The 21,081-nt window shown below is 37.8% G+C and overlaps 1 protein-coding gene across 2 annotated transcripts in view; it reads right to left on the bottom strand.

Moving 5' to 3' along the window:
- pitpnm3 (PITPNM family member 3) overlaps positions 1-21,081 on the bottom strand; it is a 110,125-nt gene that overhangs the window by 16,387 nt on the left and 72,657 nt on the right. For both annotated transcript variants that reach the window (XM_067450590.1, XM_067450591.1), the window contains exons 6-12: positions 14,097-14,286; positions 11,981-12,088; positions 10,258-10,412; positions 7,230-7,390; positions 6,921-7,091; positions 2,144-2,344; positions 1,405-1,553 (exon numbers count right to left, since the gene is read on the bottom strand). In XM_067450590.1, coding sequence (XP_067306691.1) covers positions 1,405-1,553; positions 2,144-2,344; positions 6,921-7,091; positions 7,230-7,390; positions 10,258-10,412; positions 11,981-12,088; positions 14,097-14,286 — 1,135 coding nt within the window. The remainder of the gene's footprint in view (positions 1-1,404; positions 1,554-2,143; positions 2,345-6,920; positions 7,092-7,229; positions 7,391-10,257; positions 10,413-11,980; positions 12,089-14,096; positions 14,287-21,081) is intronic.

Raw genomic sequence — 21,081 nt, 5'->3', positions numbered from 1 at the left:
TACACAAACAGATTAAACTAAATACATAAAACATGAAACCAAAGCACAAAATTTGCACATAGATAACAACACTATCTGGCATGACACCTAAACCGTACACTGCAGCTGTACCTATTGTCAACTCTGTCTCCCTTTCATGTATGCAAAGACAATTATGAAGTAACTGCATTCAGAAAGATAGATTGGTCTATGATTTGCCTAAATAGACTACTTCCTCCCCACCTGTGCCGAGACATCTTCTTAAGACTAAATTTAATAAGAGGTTCCATTTGCATTTGACACTCTTAAGTGAAGCCTGCGTACATCTGCATTGAGAAGTACATCAGTGATTTGATCTTCAAAAGTCTCTGAAAATGAAGGATGTGCCACATTTATTTGTCTCTCAGCCAGAGGTACGGCTGATATGGATAAAAAAGGCACATTAGAATAGGATACAGCCCTTCGGATGAATAAAAATTTCCAGCACAAAAGATCAAGAGGAAGTAAAGGGATGAGTTAGGGACATATCAAGAAGAGCAGACAAAGATACTCTTTTGACAGAGGACAGACTAACTGTAAGAACAGGGTTTCTAAAATCTTTTTTTCCTGCAGTCTTTTAATGTTGTAATGTGCTTTCTCTGGTATGAGAGCAATAGTCAGGGAGTTTGAAATGTTCTTTACATTTATTTGACCATAATCCTCATCCTTCCCTCGCACAATGGTATCAAATCCTTCCCTTGCGGGTCAAAATGACCCAATGCCCTAAAATGCAACTTTTTTTATTTTGATATTTGTTCAGTTTTTTATGAACAATAATTTTTACTAGATTGTATCAATAAATAAAAAATAAATCATAATTTAAGCACATTATTCACATTCTTTTAACTTAAATTCCAAATAACTCACAATTTCATGCATAACCCTTTTAATTCAGTTAAAAATATCTTGCATTGGGTGTCGTTGCCGACCTCTTGTTGAAAAAATATAACATGACTCTTGCCACTGGATGGCCTTATACCTCTATATGGAGAAAATAAGCTGTTCCGCTGGGTCCTAAAGTCTTTTCTCTTCAGGATGCATTCAGATATGGATGAAGACATCATAAAATAAAAAATTTTGGTAAAGTTTTTAGAAAGCATTCCTCACATTCCATTCATTCCTAGGGGGGTCAAATTGACCCGCGTGGGAAGGATTTCTTACTTTTAAAAATTTCTCCATGAATCCAGTCTTTTATTCACCATTCAAGAGTGACAAAAGTTCAAGGAAACTCTCAATGTAAAACAAAAACAATAAAAAAAACTTTCGGGTCAAAATGACCAGAGGGAAGGATGAGGGTTTTAATGATGCACAAAAAATTAAAAACAAAAACAAAATCTGTTTTACAAAATCTGTGTGGGGCTTGGCTGTGATTTGCTTTGAATGTACCTGTCGCAGAAGGAAGGCAACCACATCGGTGGATTCCCAGTAGGAAGCGTGGAACAGGTGAGGCAGAGCTACTGTGGGAAACGCCGTCAGGACATCCGGGCAATACAGAGCATAATCCAACCGCTTAGTCCCCCACCATGTGCTGGAGACTACACACGCACACGCACACGCGCACACGCACACACACACACACACACACACACACACACACACACACACACACACACACACACACACACACACACACACACACACACACACACACGCACACACACACACACACACACACACACAGTTTAGTTCAAAGGTTTGTGGTCAGTATGGCTTATTTATTGTTTTCCCACTTTTAAGACCATTTTTATAAATAATACTAAACATTATGGCACAATAGCCTCTATTGTACCATTATATATTTTTCATTAGCGACAGATAGATTCAGATAGATTGTGTAAGAATAAAGACGACCATGTTTTGGACTAATAACTCCCATTATGTCCTTTCTCTGCAGCTGAGATATGATCAGCTTGAACAGAGTTAAATACACTGCAGCAGGTCTTTTGGCAGCACAGTAAGCTCTTAACACTGCATTGCTTGGCTGGAGAGCAAAAAGCATCTCCAATTATGAGGCTTGTGCTGTACGGAGTAAAAAGCAGGTCTAACGAAAGATCAAGGAGCTTTAGATAAACTTAGCCAGAGTTTAATTTTGTGCCCAAAGCTTGCCCACCCGCTGCCCACTCACTGTTGGCGATGGTGCTGCTCAGCCTGCTTTCCCAGCAGCCTGATAACTGGCTGTCCATGCTGGTCAAACTGGACCTGCGGACCTCAACGCCCACCCGCCCACCTGTGCTGTGTTCCGTCTGGGGAGAGGAGGAGTGCGAAGCGCCCACCGGAACCGCACTACCGGGAAGGAACACGTCAGGGTAGCTGTGGATATCACTGACTAGAGGGAAAACAGATAATGATGGTGAAAGTTTGAAATGTAGACAGAGTAGGGTTGGAACTATATAAAAATGTTGTCTTCGGCGCAATATCAGCCTCTGGTACTAATCTCAAATCAATACCTTAGGCTGCAGAACAAACAATCTTGGGTGACTGATGGAATGAAACAAAAAGCTGCAATAATACCACAGTTCTCCATGTTACATGTTACAAATGCATACATTACACATTATATTAGGGCAGAATGACTCATCAGTTGGGCAATCGTTTTTAGATTATCTTTGATTCAATATGAATATGAATGTGTGTTCGCATGTGTGTGAGAGAAAGACAGAAAGAAAAAGACCTGAATTGATTATAGACAATTCCACATCATGACCTCAGAAGAGCCTGTTTAAATTGAATTTATAAAACCCACAGCCACTGCACAACCAAACAACAAAAGCCTCCCTTTCACTCTCAATATAACTCACCACAATGTCAAACTATGTTTGTGCAATGCTTCCAAAATGCTTCCTGACAGAGATCAAGCGCTCTCCTTTTCTCCCTCTTTGAGAATACAGAATGACATGCAGGCAGAAATTCTTTAAGTGACCGTCCTAGCTAATCTGTCCCTTTATATGCCTGCTGTCTCATGCACACATGGCCTGTTATTTCTGACAGGGGCAAATTGAATCTGTTTTCATTAGTCTAGCAGCCTGTGCAGAAAACATCCCATTAGGCTGGCCCACATCATTGGCGCAACCGCACGCATGTGTGAGTGTGAATATGTGTGTGTGACCTTGGCAGCTGTGTGCCACTGACCACTACAGGTGGTAAAGAGCACCTCTACTCTGTCATTCTAACAATTGGCTTCCTTCTCATTTGCCATTGCCACTGGCTCACAAATGGCCAGGACTTCAATTATGATGACAGTCACTGAAATGTGGGGGATGGGGATGGCTGGATGTCAGGAGCGTAGGAACAATTTGAAAAAGTGAGGGGTGGACACATTTAAAATCATATCGGACTCTTTTCACAAGTATAACCTGGTTTTAAATGCCTAGTTGCCACGGATACACTTATATAGAACATTTTAAAACAAAACTTGATACAAATGTAGCAAGCGTTATACACTGTAGTGAAAACTATAATAAAAGAGACATATCTATCTATCTATCTATCTATCTATCTATCTATCTATCTATCTATCTATCTATCTATCTATCTATCTATCTATCTATCTATCTATCTATCTATCTATCTATCTATCTATCTATCTATCTATCTATCTATCTATCTATCTATCTATCTATCTATCTATCTATCTATCTATATAAATAAAGAGGAATCAGAGGGCTGGGAGATGAGCAGGATGGAGGGCTGGTGGACAGGGAGCACAATCCTGAGGCTGTGTGTGAATTCTAAACAGGGGCAGCCCTATCAGTGCTGGTCATCAAAACGAGCTCCTGTGATTTTATTGCTTTCCAGTCATGCTGACATCTCTGAGAGCTGGCTAAGGCGTGTTCAGAATGTGCTTATGCCCGCTCCAACCGTAGCCACAAATCCGCAAAAAGCTGCAGAGAGCTGAACGTTCTTCTCTCCTATCTGGGTACGTTTTTGCAGAGTTAACCCCCACAGTCTCTCAGCTTGACCTTTTCCGAGGAGTTTTTGCCCGGCACAGGACGCATGGCTACGCTGCTTAATTTCTCATGTCACTAAAGGCACCAGAGCCAGACGGAGAATACAAATTCACAGGAGCTCTCGCTTCAGAAAGCATGGACTGGAATCAGACAGCACCATTACACTAATCCTGGATGAATACAGGAAAGAAGACTGCTCTTTATGCAGACACGAGGAACGGACAGGGAGACTGATCACATTTTCGATACGGAGTTCATTAGCGTTATCCCAAACCGTCATCTATTTAAGTGAGCGATGGGCTTTTTACAATAATCCTCCTCAGTCTTACCAAGATGAAGCTTATAAATGCTAGCAAACACATTCTGTTGTGATCACGACACTGACGAAAACCTTTTTGTGAGAGATTGGTTTGACAAATGAACAAAACCTTGACATGTACAGCAAGAGCACACAGATGCAGTGCGAATACATTAAGAAATATAACCGAAAATATATAATTAAATAGTCACTTCCTAAGTTCATGAGTCATCCATTCAATTATAATTGACAAGTGAGACATGAGCAACAGAGAGAATAGGAGATAAGAGATAAATGAAGACTGGGAAAGGGGAATAGAAGGTGAAATCGAGGCTGTAACAGTGCCAATGCTCCAGAATGTGACCAAAATGCTTGCAAACGCAAAGCAAAGTATACGTTATTCAAAATTATAGGTAAAATTTATCACCATCAACGTGTGGTCAGATGTCACTTGGTCATCCTTAGACAGCATGTACACCAACGGTTCCAAGTGAATGGGGATCGTTTTCACAATGTTGGAAAAAGCTTAAAAACTCATTGCTTAGTAAATTGTAAATGTAACCTTAGTGAATATAAAAGCTTCTTTCAAAAACAAAAATGTTTTAGAGAACTTTAAACAGTATTGTATGCGTTTCCTATTCTGTATCTTTCTGTTGCACTTGACTTAAATCAACAAACACAGTAGGACCTGACATATCTGAATTGCAAAAATTACTCTAATTAGCTGTTTTTTTTAAATAAATCAGATGTTTCTATAGTTATTGCTTTAAATCAGTCTAATGACTCCCCAAATCACTAAGTAGATTGAATCAGTAGCTGAGTAAACAATACATTACTGTGAATCATTTCCAGTATAGTTTGTTATATGAGCTTACTGAGACTTCTTTTACATCCCTTTATCCCATAACATGTCAGGGATTGCTGGTTAATGAGCTATACACTTAATTAACACTATACACCAGGGGTGCATATCTCAGCCCTTCCAACCCTACTAATTCCAATTCCATTGTTTCGTCTCAAGACACACACCAGATGTTTATAAAAACCTAATTGAACCTAAAAACCTTTAATGTCCTAATTGAACTACGGCCTTTTCCTGGCTTAATCTAAACCCTATCTGGGAATTTATGGGAGACCTAGCTGAAGGTCAAGGACATGGTGGGACATGGTGGAAGGTTTCAACTTTCATGGGAAAAAAAAGGAAAAATGAACTAGAGCGCAATAAGAGAGGCCAATTGAGCAAGAGGGCTTGCTCAAAATACAGGCTTATTGGTCTTCAAAATGATCTGCGACTCAGAGAAGATTGAAGACTAGAGCACAGCAGGATACAGCGCTTACTGCACTGTAAAATAACACAAGGGAGACCTTTGAGATGAGGGTGAGGTGGAATATGAGCTCTGGGCATGAGGGGCTGATGGCAATACGGAGAGGAATATGGGGTTCAGTGGAAAGAATCATGCTGTTCTTCAGCATAATGAGAAAAAGAACTCTGTGATGTTGCGCCACATACAGCTTTAGGATCTCATTCTCCAGTTTTCAACTACTTGAAATGAATGGCTCCGGATTTTCCTGCCGCCAAATGAAACGTATCAATCCAAATGCACAGGAACAGCATAAACACGAAAACAGATGGGTATCAGATACATTTCTCACATTAAATGCCCGCTGAGTAAATCTGTAATGATTCATAATGAAAGAACCTTACACATGGGAGGCCAATCCAGAGATACTCTATTAGGATGGCAATTATTAACTACTGCATTAAAACAGAGCATGTGTGAGTGGTGTGTGTGCGCATGCATTAAATTAGACACATCCACGCCTCGGTATCTAACAAATATTGTGACATTCTTCGCCTATGATCAGCAGAGTGAGACTTGATATAATTAAAAGTCAGTGTCACATTTCCTGTGAGACACAGACTCTTTCCTCGCAGTGTGGCTGATGCCTGTCTCAGTTGCATTGTGTTGATGAGGGTTATAATGCTTTCTTTTTTTTTAGGAAGAGATTTCAGGAAGCTTTCCTGTCAAATGATCTTTAAAACAGATTATATGACACATATTTGGTCATATTAGTACAGTTTTTATGTTTCTCAATGTTTCTTCAAGATTTTCAGATTTACTTTTTTTTAGGTTTACTTTTCATTATTTTTAATTTAAATTTTCATTTCATTTTAGTATGATTTTGTTACTCCTAGTTCTACAATATAGGACGAGCCTAAAATGGATGACATGCAAGTTAAATATGTCTGCAAAGCAGGATAAAATGTGCTCTAAATAAATCAGGACCTCATTACAGAGCGAGACACCAGTCTGCTGAACTTGGTAAAGCTCCAGGGAACCTGACACGGAGTAAAATAATGTAAGGCACAGCACTGCTCAGGTTAGCAGTTATCTGTCATGAAAAGGATGCATACAAAAAGGGAAGTCATCAAAAATATCCAATGAGAAAGACTGTAGCTTCTTCCTGAGAAACATTGTTAATAACCTCAAAATAGCACATAGAGATAATTGGGGAACCCAAGATAAGCGCATTACTGTGACAACGCAATTATGAAACATAATAAAAGGAACAAATGAGTGAATATTGTGTTTTATTTGTGCATGAGGTTTAGCGGTGAACAGTTTAATTGATTCTCAACGGGATATCTCACTCACCGATAAGGGCGGAGCGGCCGTCTCCCAGAGGGTAGCGCTGGTAGCGCGGCACAGGAAACGGAGGCAGTTTGTGGAATTGGGAGTGCAGCAAAGGCTCCAGTCTAGAGGCCGATGGATCGGAAGGGTAAAACAGGTTGAAGATCTGTGAACACGCAGGCCGCAGCTGACACACTGCAGGATAAAAACAAAAGATAGAAATGACTAAATGAATTGTAAATAAGACTAAAGAGGAAAATCTAATGGGAATGTCTGCCAGTGTTCAAGAGGACAATGCGTTCTGGTCTTTAATTGGAGAATTTCCACACCAACCCTGGACGGCGGGAAGCACAGTGCGTCTCATGGCTAGCACCAATCCAAGAGGACTGCCCAGCAGAAAACAATCCGACACCTCAAAGTCAAAGCGACCTGGATTCAACATTATACTGGTGCTGCTGCTGCTTGGTCTCAGGTCTGTTCCATCCTGTATCAAACTGAATACACACATAAAGATGACATTTACTTCAAAAGTTATGGCACAAAGTTTTTGCCTTTGGACGACTCTGAACATTCTGGGAGTTGTTTAAAAGTGCACTATGTAGGATTTTTGCAGTAAAATATCCAAAAACCACCAGGCCAGTGTTATATATTTTGTCAAGCAGAGTTCTTACAATATCCCAAATGTTTCCAACTATGAGAAAATTTCTATTTTAACCAAGGAACCGGAATGTCTGAGGTAGTCGCCTGTCAAATGCGTCATATCTGCGTTACCCTCGGTTTCCGGTTTTATTTGGCAGAAACGCTTTTCTCTTAGCAGTGCAACAAGTGTCACAGCAGCCGCTGAGCGAACGCACAAAGTAACATAATCCAGTCATTTTAAACACACTTAAATGTGTCTAATATGATAAACAGAGTTGTATTACCTCATACTCCTGACCGGAAAAGCGGAAATGGCGCCAGCGACTGTGTCTCGTTATAATAAAAGTCCTGCTGCTCGCGAGGCGTGTGTTGCGCAACAAACGCTCCAGCGGCCTTGCTCAGCTCCTCAACACTCAGTCCTGCTCTGCTTCATACTACAGTAACGTTAATAATTGCATCCATGAAGTTGATTTCTACCCGAGTCCTATCTCGATTCTTTTCCACCGGCTGTGAGGTGAAGACCACATGTCCCAAGAGTCTGTGCTCAAACTTGGCGTCATCAAGCTACGCCTTTGTATTGAATAGGCGACCTATAGCAGACGGAAAAGTTACATAGTGTAGTGCACAATAAACAGTTGTGCTCACAAATAGCTTATTTGCTACTAAGTGCTTCGACATAACTTCAGATTATCTGTTATCTGGCAACTTTGGCAAATTCAACAATTATTTCTTAATCGAATTGGAATCAGAACCAGTTTTCCTTAAAATTTTCCAGATAAAAAATGGGCATGTCCTGATATAAAATTGTATCTAACCCAAATGGATTACAGCAAGAATCTTTCTGTTAGACTGTCAACAACTATTAGTCTTTTCCTCACTCGCTTTTGCACATTGTTTGTCTTTATTACCATCACGCTATGAGGGATGGCAGAATAGCTCTTAAAGACTCTGACTGGCTATCTCACCTCAGACTGAGTGTGAAAAGGATGGGGTGTACAGAGCCCCGGGGACAGATGATTGGGAGTGAAATGTAGTAGAGCTGAGGGGTATGGTTGAGCTGAGTGATAAGTCTCCCTCAGGTCCAGCACTATCAGTCCTGGGTGAGAATCAGTGCTTTTGTCCGGCACTTCTCTAAGCGGCCCTATAGTGCCTGCACAAAGGCCCAAGATATAATAAATTATGGCAAGATAACGTGCAATGCAAGGGCCAGTAATGAGAAGGTCGATAGATCAATTGTCAATATCAATCACCAGCACCATGGAGCCCTTTATTGTTGCATATAAATATGCATTTTCTACATGGTAGATAAAATTAGTTTGATCAAGTTTATCAAAGAAACATGCATATAAATATACAAAAATAGGTTGCACATATCATGGTTTTGGTGAATTACCAATATAAAAAACTCTTTTGACAAAAGATTAGGCATGACACCTTTGGGGTAAAGTTAGCCAGATGCTTAAGGTTAAGCTGTGCAACTTGCTAAACTAATAGTGATAGCAAGCTTTGCATCCAGGAAATATTAAGTAAAAAGAAGTTTTAAAATGCCACTACAAAAAAATATACTTAATATTTAAAATAATATGTAATATTAAATATATATTTGTTATTTCTAAAATAATAATTATTCTAAAATAATAATAATAATAATAACATTATAAATTTCATACATACAATGTACAAAATAGCTTTACATCTTCAAAATACTGAGAATAATAGTACAATATCAATAATAAAATAGATAAATACATACATAAATAAAACAATTGTTAAAAAAAATCACAACTTTTTAGAAAAATATTCTATTTATAGTTTAATATTATAGGATCATAAAATATTAATATTGTCCTGACTGGCTTATGTGATTCAAGATTTTTAAAATAACGTATTTTTTCTTATCTGTGTTTAAATTGTATTTAAAACAGTTAAGGTATTCTACAACTTACCCCTTGACATGACAGCTTAGCCCTAACTCACATTATTTGATATGTAATTTTAAGCACAATAACATAACAAATAGCTAGCTCTAAAACAACTGAATGTTACTGTTCTACACAAAGATTTTAGAACAGGGGGGAAAAAAGAAGAAAAATAGCTGTGCTGCAGGTTTGTGACAACAGCAATGCTGAGAAATTTCTCTTGACACATCAATACCCTAAATAGGATCGTTTAGAAGATAAACAGTTGGATGTTGGGTCCTTTACTGCTGTGGCATTGAGCAACTTCTATTGAAAAGGCATCGTTCAGTCTGCGCCTCATTCCCTCATACAGTACTTCCACACTGACTGCAGCTGTGACTATTAATAGCACCGAAACACGCAACATGCCATCGAGCAGCCAATATTGATAAACAGAAATGGGGAAAAGAGTAACACATTTATGGATGGCTTGGCCAGGGGGACACATCTGGGTAATCTTGTTCTGATTTCTTATTACCAAAAAAGAAATATATTCATTGGTAATCCTAAAAATAGAGAATGACTTAGCATGATGATCTGCACGAAAAATAATTTTAAAAAAGAATACCAGTTTACTTCCCTTCTGCCACTGTTTGAATAAAATCATAGTCCCACCTCAAACTCACGCTATTGGTTAGGCCAATATCAACATGTTAGACTGAAAATGCCTCTCCAGGCATTGTCTCTGCATGGAGATAATATTGTGATAGAAACACTCACAGCATCATAAAACAGCACTTGGTTTCTGTTCTTGTATGCAGTACCTGCTGAGGAACGGGCGGTCTCCATCATATGAGTCACTCTGTTTGCGGCTGAGTGGAGTTTTCCTGTTGCGGGGCTCACTGGGGGCAGATAGATCGATGTTGCTCCTGCTAAGACGTTTGCTGGAGCTCAGGCTCGGACTGACCTCAGGGTTATCCTGAGTATGTGGAAAAAGTTAGTCAGTTGAATAGTCATTATTTATAAAAGTCCCTATTAACACCTGGAATTAGGATGTGTTTTGGTCAATCCGATGGACAACTCTAAATACAGGTGTAAATGGAGTCTAAAACATTTTGAGCTTAAACACTTTCGACCGCTTCCAGTGGTAGTCGAAAACGCATTCGACCATATTGCTTTCGGAGTGTAGACACTCATATGGTCAAATGCGTTCGAACAGCCACAAAAGAACGCATATTCTCCGCCTACTGATCTTATGCACAAACATTATGGAATGAGCAAAAAATATACCAAGCACAATGTTCTCTCACCATTCCTGATTTCTAACACGCACTTACAGTGTTCGGAGTCATCTTGTGACTGTCAGAGGAGAAACTAAAGCTCCTGCTCTCCATTTGTTTTTCCATTCTCTTCATGCACTACGTTTATTTTGTCCATTAGATTGAAAGATCTGGAAAAAATCCAAACATCCAACCCCCCACCCCCCAGCTAGCATGTGTTTCCCTCATCTACTTGTGATCCGATTAACCAAATCGCATCTTAAAAAGCACAGTAAAAAGGACCCAAATGAAAAAAAATATATATTATAAGTGAGTGCTGAAGTAGAGTGTGACAGATGTTCTGTCCTCGCTTAATATCACAGAAATGTAGTTGGAAAACCCTCAGGAATTTGCTCAGAAGTTGCTCTTTCATAGCTCAGAGGACTAAATTGAGTTGATAGTGATGTTTCTTTATCGACTTTGTCTCAGAGCGTTCAGAGATAGAAATAGACACCAATGAGATAACTGTCAACATTCAGAGTTAAAACTATAAGATAAATGCAGATAGAATAGCTCAGATTATTTTGCTATGAATTTTAATTAGACATTTTGTATACTGAGCAGAGTTTACAACATTGCTGGGATCTCATTTATAACTTTAAAGATGTGTTCTTCATTTGTTCTCCAATAATATATAATACAATATATATATATATATATATATATATATATATATATATATATATATATATATATATATATATATATATATATATATATTAATAATAAATACCAATAAATAAATAAATAAACTGTACATAATACATATATATATATATATATATATATATATATATATACATATATATATATATATATATATATATATATATATATATATATATATATAATGTATAGTTTATTTATTTATTGGCATTTATTGGTATCAGTTGATATAAGGCATTTCATTGTGTGTGAGCAATTTACCTGTTTGACCTTTTAAAAACTTATTTGAATGTTTTCCTTGTAATCTAAACTTTAAAAATGAAAATCATATATGTATACTCTATACTGTACATTATAAAGTTGGGATGCCCCACATGTATATTCCATTTTAACATTTAAAATGATTGATTTAATATATTTTTTTAGAAATTGTAAAAAAAAAAAAAATTACAGATCAACAGAGCTTTCCTACTAAAAGTGATTTAGAAGAACCACTTTAACACAAGAAAGAAAAGAATGCAAGAAGTTACAGATGTGTTTTCAGTGTTTAAGGATAACATACCTTTAAGCTCTCTGTGCTGTTATGTCGGGTACTGTGTCGTGGGCTGTTGCTGAAACAGAGAGCGTCGAAACACAGCACACCTCCTACACAGTCCCCCAACAAACACACCTGTAGAAAACACACACAAACACAAACTAATTCAGCCAGAATCAGTGCAGCGTTATTGCATGCAATCAGCACTGTCAGGCAAATCTCAGGATTGCATAATGACAGCTCAATCTACAGTGCAGCCTGACAATTTAATTAATCATACAGAAACAACACAGCTGCAACTCTAGCACTTTCCTATTTTATGTTGATGAGCACCTCTACGGTGAGCTCAAATAATGTATAGATGCTTCAAAAACAAACAAATCCACAAGTCTAATTATCAGTGGGTGCGTTTACACCCTTACGAAAGGAAAATATATTTACCAATATATTATTTTGACATATTATTAATACTTTGATAATATATTATTTTGATATATTATAATATATTGTAAATACATGGAATAATATATTGATGGTATTATGAAATATATATTCCTGTCATATATTGCAAAATATACAAATGATTAACGCTTTCATATATTGTAATATATTGGAGAATATAAAAATTAAATACCATATATGTGAATATATTGCCTAATGTATTACATGATGTTTTCCAATATACTGCAATATATTTTTGTTTCGTTAGGGCATGCACATTCTTAAGCCGATTATGCCCAATAAGCCGACAATGAACATGGTCACATAAACGCGGTAACCCGTTTTCTTTTATCGGAGAAAGGTCATAAACGGCGTAAGCAGAAACCGGTCGGGACAGGTAGTTCTTTGCCTCTTACCTCGATTTTGTGCTGCATGTAAACGCATTAACCTGCTTTCTGTCGGCTATTTGAAGTGTGCATGTGTGATGGGTGACAAAAACACAAACTTAGAGCAGATTTAAACACATCCAGACAGAGCGAGCTAGCGTTTTGCATGAAATAAGGACATATCACAAACGCAGACTCTTTTAAGACCCAGAAAATTGTAAAGATGTGTTCTCTTCTTCTCATGCAGCAGAAGTAGAAGAGGTTCAGTCAAATGGTGCACACTTTATTTAATATCACAATTGATGTAACATTTGAAAAACTCAGTCAGATACGGACATTATTATTTTTGACGTCACTACATGGAAATAACCCGGTTTATTAATAAAGTCATGTAAACGCGTTTTACTTGCATTGTCAGTTTACTGGTTTGCATGTAAACAGGGAAAACTGATTATTTCAGTAAGCTGATTTTTTGAGTTATCAGCTTACTGGTGTGCATGCAAATGCACCCAGTGTCACAAAAAGCACACCAATTTGTCTGCAAACCCAGAGGTCTAATATGCTATTTGAATAGTCCGGCTCCCTAGAAAGTCAACACTGCTGTCGCCACTTCAAAAAATCATTGTGACTCTTAAATTGACAGGAGTGTGTTATTGTATTAATCGTGAGATTATGGAGTAAGACGAGTGGAAAGACCCCCTCCTTTTCGTCTGTTTTGAATGACTCATTACTGATGAGTCACTATCCCTGCCACAGACTTACACACCCTTCTCACTGCTGCTCCACACAGCATTTCCCTTCCTAACACTGATCTGGGACCGCCTTCATCTGCCTGTGTGGCCAAAACTCGATTGTCATGGAAAAAACTGTCAGAAATGGTTTCAGGGTTGAGATGTGGTCACATTTTCAATTGATTTCGTGGACCAAATTCATCCATTGCCTGCCTACTTTTTTTGATGGCGGTCCCGAAAGTATTATTTCCATTCGCTTTTCCTATCGGGATTTTTGTTCAAATGTTATAAGCCATGGGCTGAACCAACTAGCTACAAGGTAACGTTAGGAAACTTTGATTTAAAGCAAAAAATTATTTGAAAATCTACAAAACACAAAAGGTACAAGATTGTGTATGTAACGGTTTGTAAATTTTTCTTCCACTTATGCATGTGCCACTCATGTTCAATCTATCACACGAATTGGCCGACAGAAAGCCGCTTGATTTAAAATGGACTTCTGTGTCAGCAATGCTTTATGCATGGACCTATTGCCCATGTCGAATAAGACCACACCTTAAGATAGTTGGGCACTCCTGAACTCACCTGTCCTGTGAACCCCTGTCCCTCTGGAGACTGCAGAAAGCTGTGGTACACCTGGTTGGCCCGGGCAATCACGGTTGCAACAGCGTCTTGGTAGTGTGGAGCAGCTATGGCGAGCAGCGGTAAAGCGGCCAGAGGTAGATGGTCTACACTGCTTGACACGCAACTCTCATCGTAGCTATACGGGTTCAGACTGTGGAAAAGAAAAGCATGTTAGAGTCCACACTTGTGGCCCTGTGACAAAGCAATTAACACATAAATCTCCTTTCTGAACTTTAAGAGATTTAGTTCCCAAAACACTACATCAGCAAGTTTTTAATAACGGCAGTTTGGCAGGTGCCCAAGTACTTACTCAAGTTGATGCCACTTATGTACGTCAAAGTCAATGTCTCTTTTTAAGGAAAATACATCTTATAGTTGCCAGTTTCTAGTCGGACTAAACCAAGCTAATCCAAACTGTTGTACATTAGCTGAATAACCAGCTACTATGTTACAAAAACCAGCCTGACTACTCTAAATTAGTAAGACCTGGTAATAGCTGGTTTGTTTTGCACCACAATAAGTGTACAACTGATGTATGCTCAACGGCTAGAGAATACCCATAATGCATTTTTGAGAGTCACAAGCTGAATCAATTCCCACGTCTCTCCAATCAATCATCATCTGTTTTTCTAACGCACTGGTCCATGGTAATATCATAAAGGTATACATTCCTTATTATCCATTATTAACGGTGTCATGAACTGGCTTTTTAATTTTTTTGTATACTGTTGTCTGAGGTCAGCTAATGATGTTCGTGTGGTTTTTACATTCAAAAACATCATAACTAATAAATAATAGGCTATTGTCTACACTGGAGACTAGGATAAGATTTGCATATTTAATGAGCTTAAGCTCCCCTGTCAGTGAGGAGAGATTGAGGGAGAAGCGGCAACCAGAATGATTCTCTCGACCACAGGGCTTGTAAACGTCTTTATCAAACAAAAACAATGATTTATTTCTCATCGACCCACGATTGATTGGACTATTATTTTTTTTATATTACACATAGCCCACAAAATCGGACGAGTCTGTGGGCGGAGATACTGAATTAGACGTTCTGTAGAGACGGTGTTTCGTCGAGTAGTGACATAAGTATGAAGCACAGGACCGTTTGCTGAGCCTGGTGTCTATAAAAGCTTTTCTTTGACTAACAAGGAAGTTTTCAGCTCTGAAACTCAGAGGATATTCTTATATTACCATGATACTTTTATATATCAAAAGCTCAAGGGAAAGTTGATTTCTCAATTCATCACCCCTTTTAACTGTTTCATTGCAGTCTATAAATGATAGTTTCCATGGCAGAGTTCAATATAAATATTTTCATTAGGCTGCTACTGGAGCTGCCAGTTTGGTACTTTCAAATATTTATTAAACAGCAAGCAGAAACTATGCAAAAGTGGCAGCCCTTTTCACACACTAAGTGTCAGAATTCACTCACTCGTTTTCATTAGTGGAGTAATGTAGGGAATAGTGAATGAGGATACGGGGGGAGGCTGGACCAGCTCATACTATGGCCTGCTTGGACTAACTAATGATCACCTTAGACCAACTTAGACCAGCTAGAAACCAATTCCTAGCCAATACACTGTAAACAGCAGCAGAAAAGTTGGATTTTTCTGCAGGGATGATTAAAAGTGTGACTCGGGTCAGAGAGATTACGATGACAGAACGCAAGAAGAGGAATTACGGAGCTTGTCCAAGTACCATTGAGCAGACCAAGGTCCTTTATCATGCTGCGCTGCATGAGTCTGCATGAGCCCACAGCATAAAAAAAGAAAAAAGTGCAAGACTGCCCTGCCCCAATGTTGTCACCTTGCACGGCTGTACTACCCCCAGAGCCATTGATCAAGCACAGCGATAAGAGACCTGAAGGCTCTGACAGAGAGAGAGCAGTGCTTGGGGTGTGATTACTGACTTGGGACTGGGGCAAGAGCTCCAAAATAACGTGAAGAAACCCAATCAGTGGTCTAACTGTTAGGATTGTGCAAAATGTAGAATTTAACAATTGGTGTACTCTCAGTTCAAGATTTGGAACTTGAATTAAATATCCATCCATCTATGCATCCATTCATCCATCCCTCCATCTATGCATTCATCCATTGTTCTTGGTTAGCAAGACCAATACATGTTCAAATGTCATGTTTGTTTGTTTTTTGCAAATAAGGCTTTATCAAACAAAGTTTGACAAACTCCCCTTCTAGTTTAAAAAAATATAGTTAGAATTTTAAATATTTACATTCAAATTCAAATTGCAATTCTGCATTCAGTACATTCAAGTACTGATTTGGAATTGAACAGGCATTCTCAATTCTAATCTAAAAGGTGCCAACCCCTGGCAACAAAATGGCAGTGACGTGCAGAGCAAAGATATGAAACTTCCCAGGTGTGTAGTTGTGATAGACTGTTACTTGGCGAAGTGTGGCTCAGGCTACTAGTGATAAATGACTGTTGAAGGTGATGCCTCCAAGTGGAAATGAACAAGTCCCAAATGGATCTGTCTGCTGGAGACCTGAAATAGTAGTCAAGCTCCTTTTATCATCCTGTTGTCTGGGGGAACTGTGAAGCTCAAGGAGGACTGTGAAGGAAGTCAAAGAGGAGTCACTTCTCTGATTATAATGACAACCTCATTGTAATCAGTCTTCGGTGAAATTGTCTTGTGTTTCACAAAAGCGGGTCCCATTTACATTGTACTGAGCAGAGAAAGTCTGCTTTTATTTTTTCCCCACTTTCTTTTGATCTACTGCTATATTTCTTGTAGTATTCTTCCTACAACATGCTGAAATTTCCTCAAAAACTATGCTCTGGCTGCTGATCTTTCCCCTGTCTTCTTACAAGGCTAAGCTAATGCGCAGTGTGACCCAATGTGAACAATAGTACCTGTCATGTTTACATGAACTCTCCTGGCTGGAGAAGGACACAGCCATTACAGTAGCAAGCCTGCAGACCAGGGGCCAGCCCTATTAGACACGCTCCACAGCAGGAGAGGGTTCAAAGAGCACCTCCAAACCACTCAGTATGCCCCCTAACCGATTTTATTATTTATTTACACAGTCTGTAATTAATGTTTGACCCACGCTAGCAGCTGGCATTGTTGCTGAGGTGCCATTTTACCTCACTAATAAGAATATGCCAGGCTGGCTGGGTAATGAAGTCTAACAACCTGTCATCTTTCTTTAAGGCTAATGACTGTCCGTTCTGAGACTACGTATCTCTCAAGTGTAGCTTTGTAGGCTGTCCTTTACAAATTCAAATTGCTCTAGTAACACAGAATAACAATAATAAACTGTAAAAACAAACCATGTTACAAAATGCCACTAAACCTAGGCTAAACTAACATGATACAGGAGTATTTTGTTGTTGTTGTATTAGAGTGTTAGCTATGCACTCGCTAATGTATTTTGAGTAATACATGCCAATGTTGTAGCTAGGGTTTGCTAGGTGGATACTAATGTTCTGTGTGGTTGCTAGGTGGTTACTTCAGTCAAAAGAGCCAATTAAGCCCAAGTGAGTCTCTGCTCCCTTCATCGCTAGGTGAGAATTTAAAGTCAGATTGCTTTGAAAAGTAATAGCACACCTCCTCTCAACAAGCCAAATGACTTGGCGTGTTATCCTGTCCACAGCAAAAACAGCATCCTGAGAACTGTTTTCTGTCAAAAAATGTCTTTATTGAGACTCCTACACCCTACCTGAAGGAACTAGAAAAAGAAAACAAATTGTGAGGAAGAGGCATAGAAATTCAGAGAGAAGAGGAAACAAGAGAACGAACACTGAACTTGCTGTTTGACATAAAAATATTGATTAAAAGATCTAGTTTCCCTCCCTTCAAATAATTGTCTTTCTTTTGAACTTTCTATTCAGATTCAAAATAAGAAAAAATGTATCATGGTTTTCAACATTTAATGTGATAATGAAAAAAAAAAACGTTTTCATCACATGTTTTTTTTTTTAAAAATTGTAAATATATTTTCCCAATATTTTAGTTTGATCTGTTTTTTAATCAAATAAATACAGCTTTGTTGAGCATAATAACTCATTTTGAATGGTAGTCTTGAGACTGTGATGAATATCATGTATTCATGTTATAAAAGCATAAATAAATAACACAAGCATTTATCCATCCATCAACATCTCACTAATCCTACCACCCTAATGAAGAAGTGAACCCTGTACTTTCAAAGACAAAACCTTTCAAGCCTACTCAGAACAAATGAAGACCCTTGTACTTCCTGCTAGGCTGCTCCACGGGCGATGGCTTCTGGGTCTCAAAATAACCCATCTCCAGCTGAGGGGGGTGAAAGGAAGGAGTTTTGATCAATAAACCACCTTTAGACTGCCAAAAAACCTCTTGCAAATACACAAGTGGGAGCTGAAATCTAACCAGACATTCACAAACACTGCTGCATGTAAGAAAGACATCTGTTTGAAGATCTAATTTGCAGGGTAGTCATAAGTCTCATTTCTGTTCATAAAGCATTATCTCTCATTAATGGGATCTCTCTTCCGACCATTAGGGCAATATGGCTCAGATAAAAGATATTTATCTCATAAATACATCTTTCTATCACTCAAGTGACATAAGTTTCCATAATGTTAGGGACCTAATTCATGAGGCACTAGCCACAAACAAATCCATTTGTTTACAACAATAGCTTATGGGTGGGCGATATGACCCAAAATATTATATCACAAGTAATTTTATTTCACCATAAAGATATATGTACATATCACCATATAGTTAATTTAGCTTTAAACAAGGTTATATTATCAACATTTTGATAACTATAATGAAATATCATTATTCTTTTCACCATTTTCAATATAATTTAAAAAACGAATACTAACCTCAAAAAACCGCAAGCTTACTGAAGACAAGTAAACAGTGATAAAGTAAGAGAAAAGAAAAAAAACGTAAAAAAAGACGTACCTGAAAAACTTCAAGCACAATACAACAGAAATAATCTTATTTAGTAATCCAAAAATATTATGTATAAAATGTATAAAAAACTAACCGTAAATGAACCGTTTCATGCAAGAATTATGATAACCTCAGTCAGTTTTTTGTTTTTATCTCTTAGGGCATGAAAAACAAGATTGATAATATATATTTTTTTTTTCATTAGAGTGGACAGAACAGACTACAAATGTGCAGTATATGGTTTACTTTTTCATACTATTATAGCGAAATGCAAAGCGAAAAAAGAATATATTCTTGAGGAAAAGAATGCAGCGACTGAAAGGAGCTCTTGCATTGATTTTCTCGTTATAACATGCGATGTATGTTAAAATACCAAGTGTTACGTTATTCTCATGATGTCTGAAAATAAAACAAGAAGGGAAATTCACAACACATTCAGTCAAACTGACAGATAAGATTTATTTGTAGGGCAACCTTATGGTTTGAAATTATTTGTTGCAGTCTTTTTTTAATGGAAGTTCCCCAAACCGTAAGTGCTGCCACCCACAACTCAAAACTTTAGTAGGCTCGTCAGGAATAGGATAGATTTGACAAAAATCTAAAGTATATTTTTACAGATCTGCCGAAAGCTTCAGAAAAGTGAATGAAATGGATAGATGAAGTTAAGCGCAAATTCTGCCAGGAAGACTCAATCGTTACGTCACTAATTACCTTCTCATCTATCCAATCACATCCTTTACCGGAACATATAAAGGTTGTACTTACTCATGTTTGAGTTCGCAGATACTACTGCTTCAGCACCACCACCATCCTCCCCACCACCACCAATATGGGACCTTTCCTCCATCCCCCCCTACACAACCAGCCAGGCTTTCATATCATCCTCAACACCACCAGACGGGATCTCCCCTCTACCCTGGAGACTTCAGGATGTCTCTCCCTCCATCCACCCCACCACCACCAGATGGCCCCCTTTCGTACTTCGCGGGGGGTGAGCTGCGCCCCTGCCTCTGTAATCAGGCAGGATACGCAGATTCCGTACCCTCGGAATGCGAATTACAAATGGGGCCTACGCCAAAGAACTTGATTGCTTGCTGAGCTCCTAAATAAATGTTATTGTTACAACATTAATTCTTCCGAGTCTTTCTGGCAGAACTGCAGTTCACAGAAACAACTGGACTCCAGTCAGCGAAACGTGGATCCATAGTTATCATTTTGTGTCAATATGTTTTGGGGTAAAATTATAATCTATATATTGTATTGTTATATGTTGGATTGACAACTCATCAATTAAATATTTCTCATCTTATATTCTGCATGATTGGATGTTTTTAAATAAGTAAAATGACAAAAACGATACAAGTTTTAGGGCTGGTCAAAATGACTAATATATTATATATATATGCACATTTGGTAATTTAATAAGGGAAACTGCGAAAATCCAAGCTAAAATTATTATCAGTTTAAACTAATATATATATATATATATATATATATATATATATATATATATATATATATATATATATATATATATATATATATATATATATATATATATATATATATATTAGTTTAAACTGATAATAATTTTAGCTTGGATTTTCGCAGTTTCCCTTATTAAATTACCAAATGTGTCTAGCAACTAGATTTACACTCAGAAAAATAAAAATGTCATAGTGATAGATTAGATGATATTTACACGAAGTGTAAATGCTAATAACTGTAGATGCTATTTACTAAGTGAACATAGTGATACATTCTATTTACACCTTATAAAGTAGCAGTTCTTTGCAACATAAATAGTAATTTCATGTAATTTACTTTATTTTGACAGATACAGACTATTTGCCCCTCAGCATTGTTGTACATTAACAGGATGCAATAATAACAGTGTAAATGATTATATTTATTTAAATTATTAAATGGATGCCATCTTCAAGGGAAAATAAATGCTCTCCCTACACCTATTCCTAACCCTACCCAATAAATGCTTTATGATTATTAAACATTTCGTTAGACACTTTATTT

The sequence above is a fragment of the Pseudorasbora parva genome, chromosome 8, assembly GCF_024679245.1.
Source record: "Pseudorasbora parva isolate DD20220531a chromosome 8, ASM2467924v1, whole genome shotgun sequence".
Lineage (NCBI taxonomy): Eukaryota > Metazoa > Chordata > Actinopteri > Cypriniformes > Gobionidae > Pseudorasbora > Pseudorasbora parva.
Note: the sequence above shows the minus strand (reverse complement) of the source record. Positions and strands in the feature narration are given on the sequence as shown.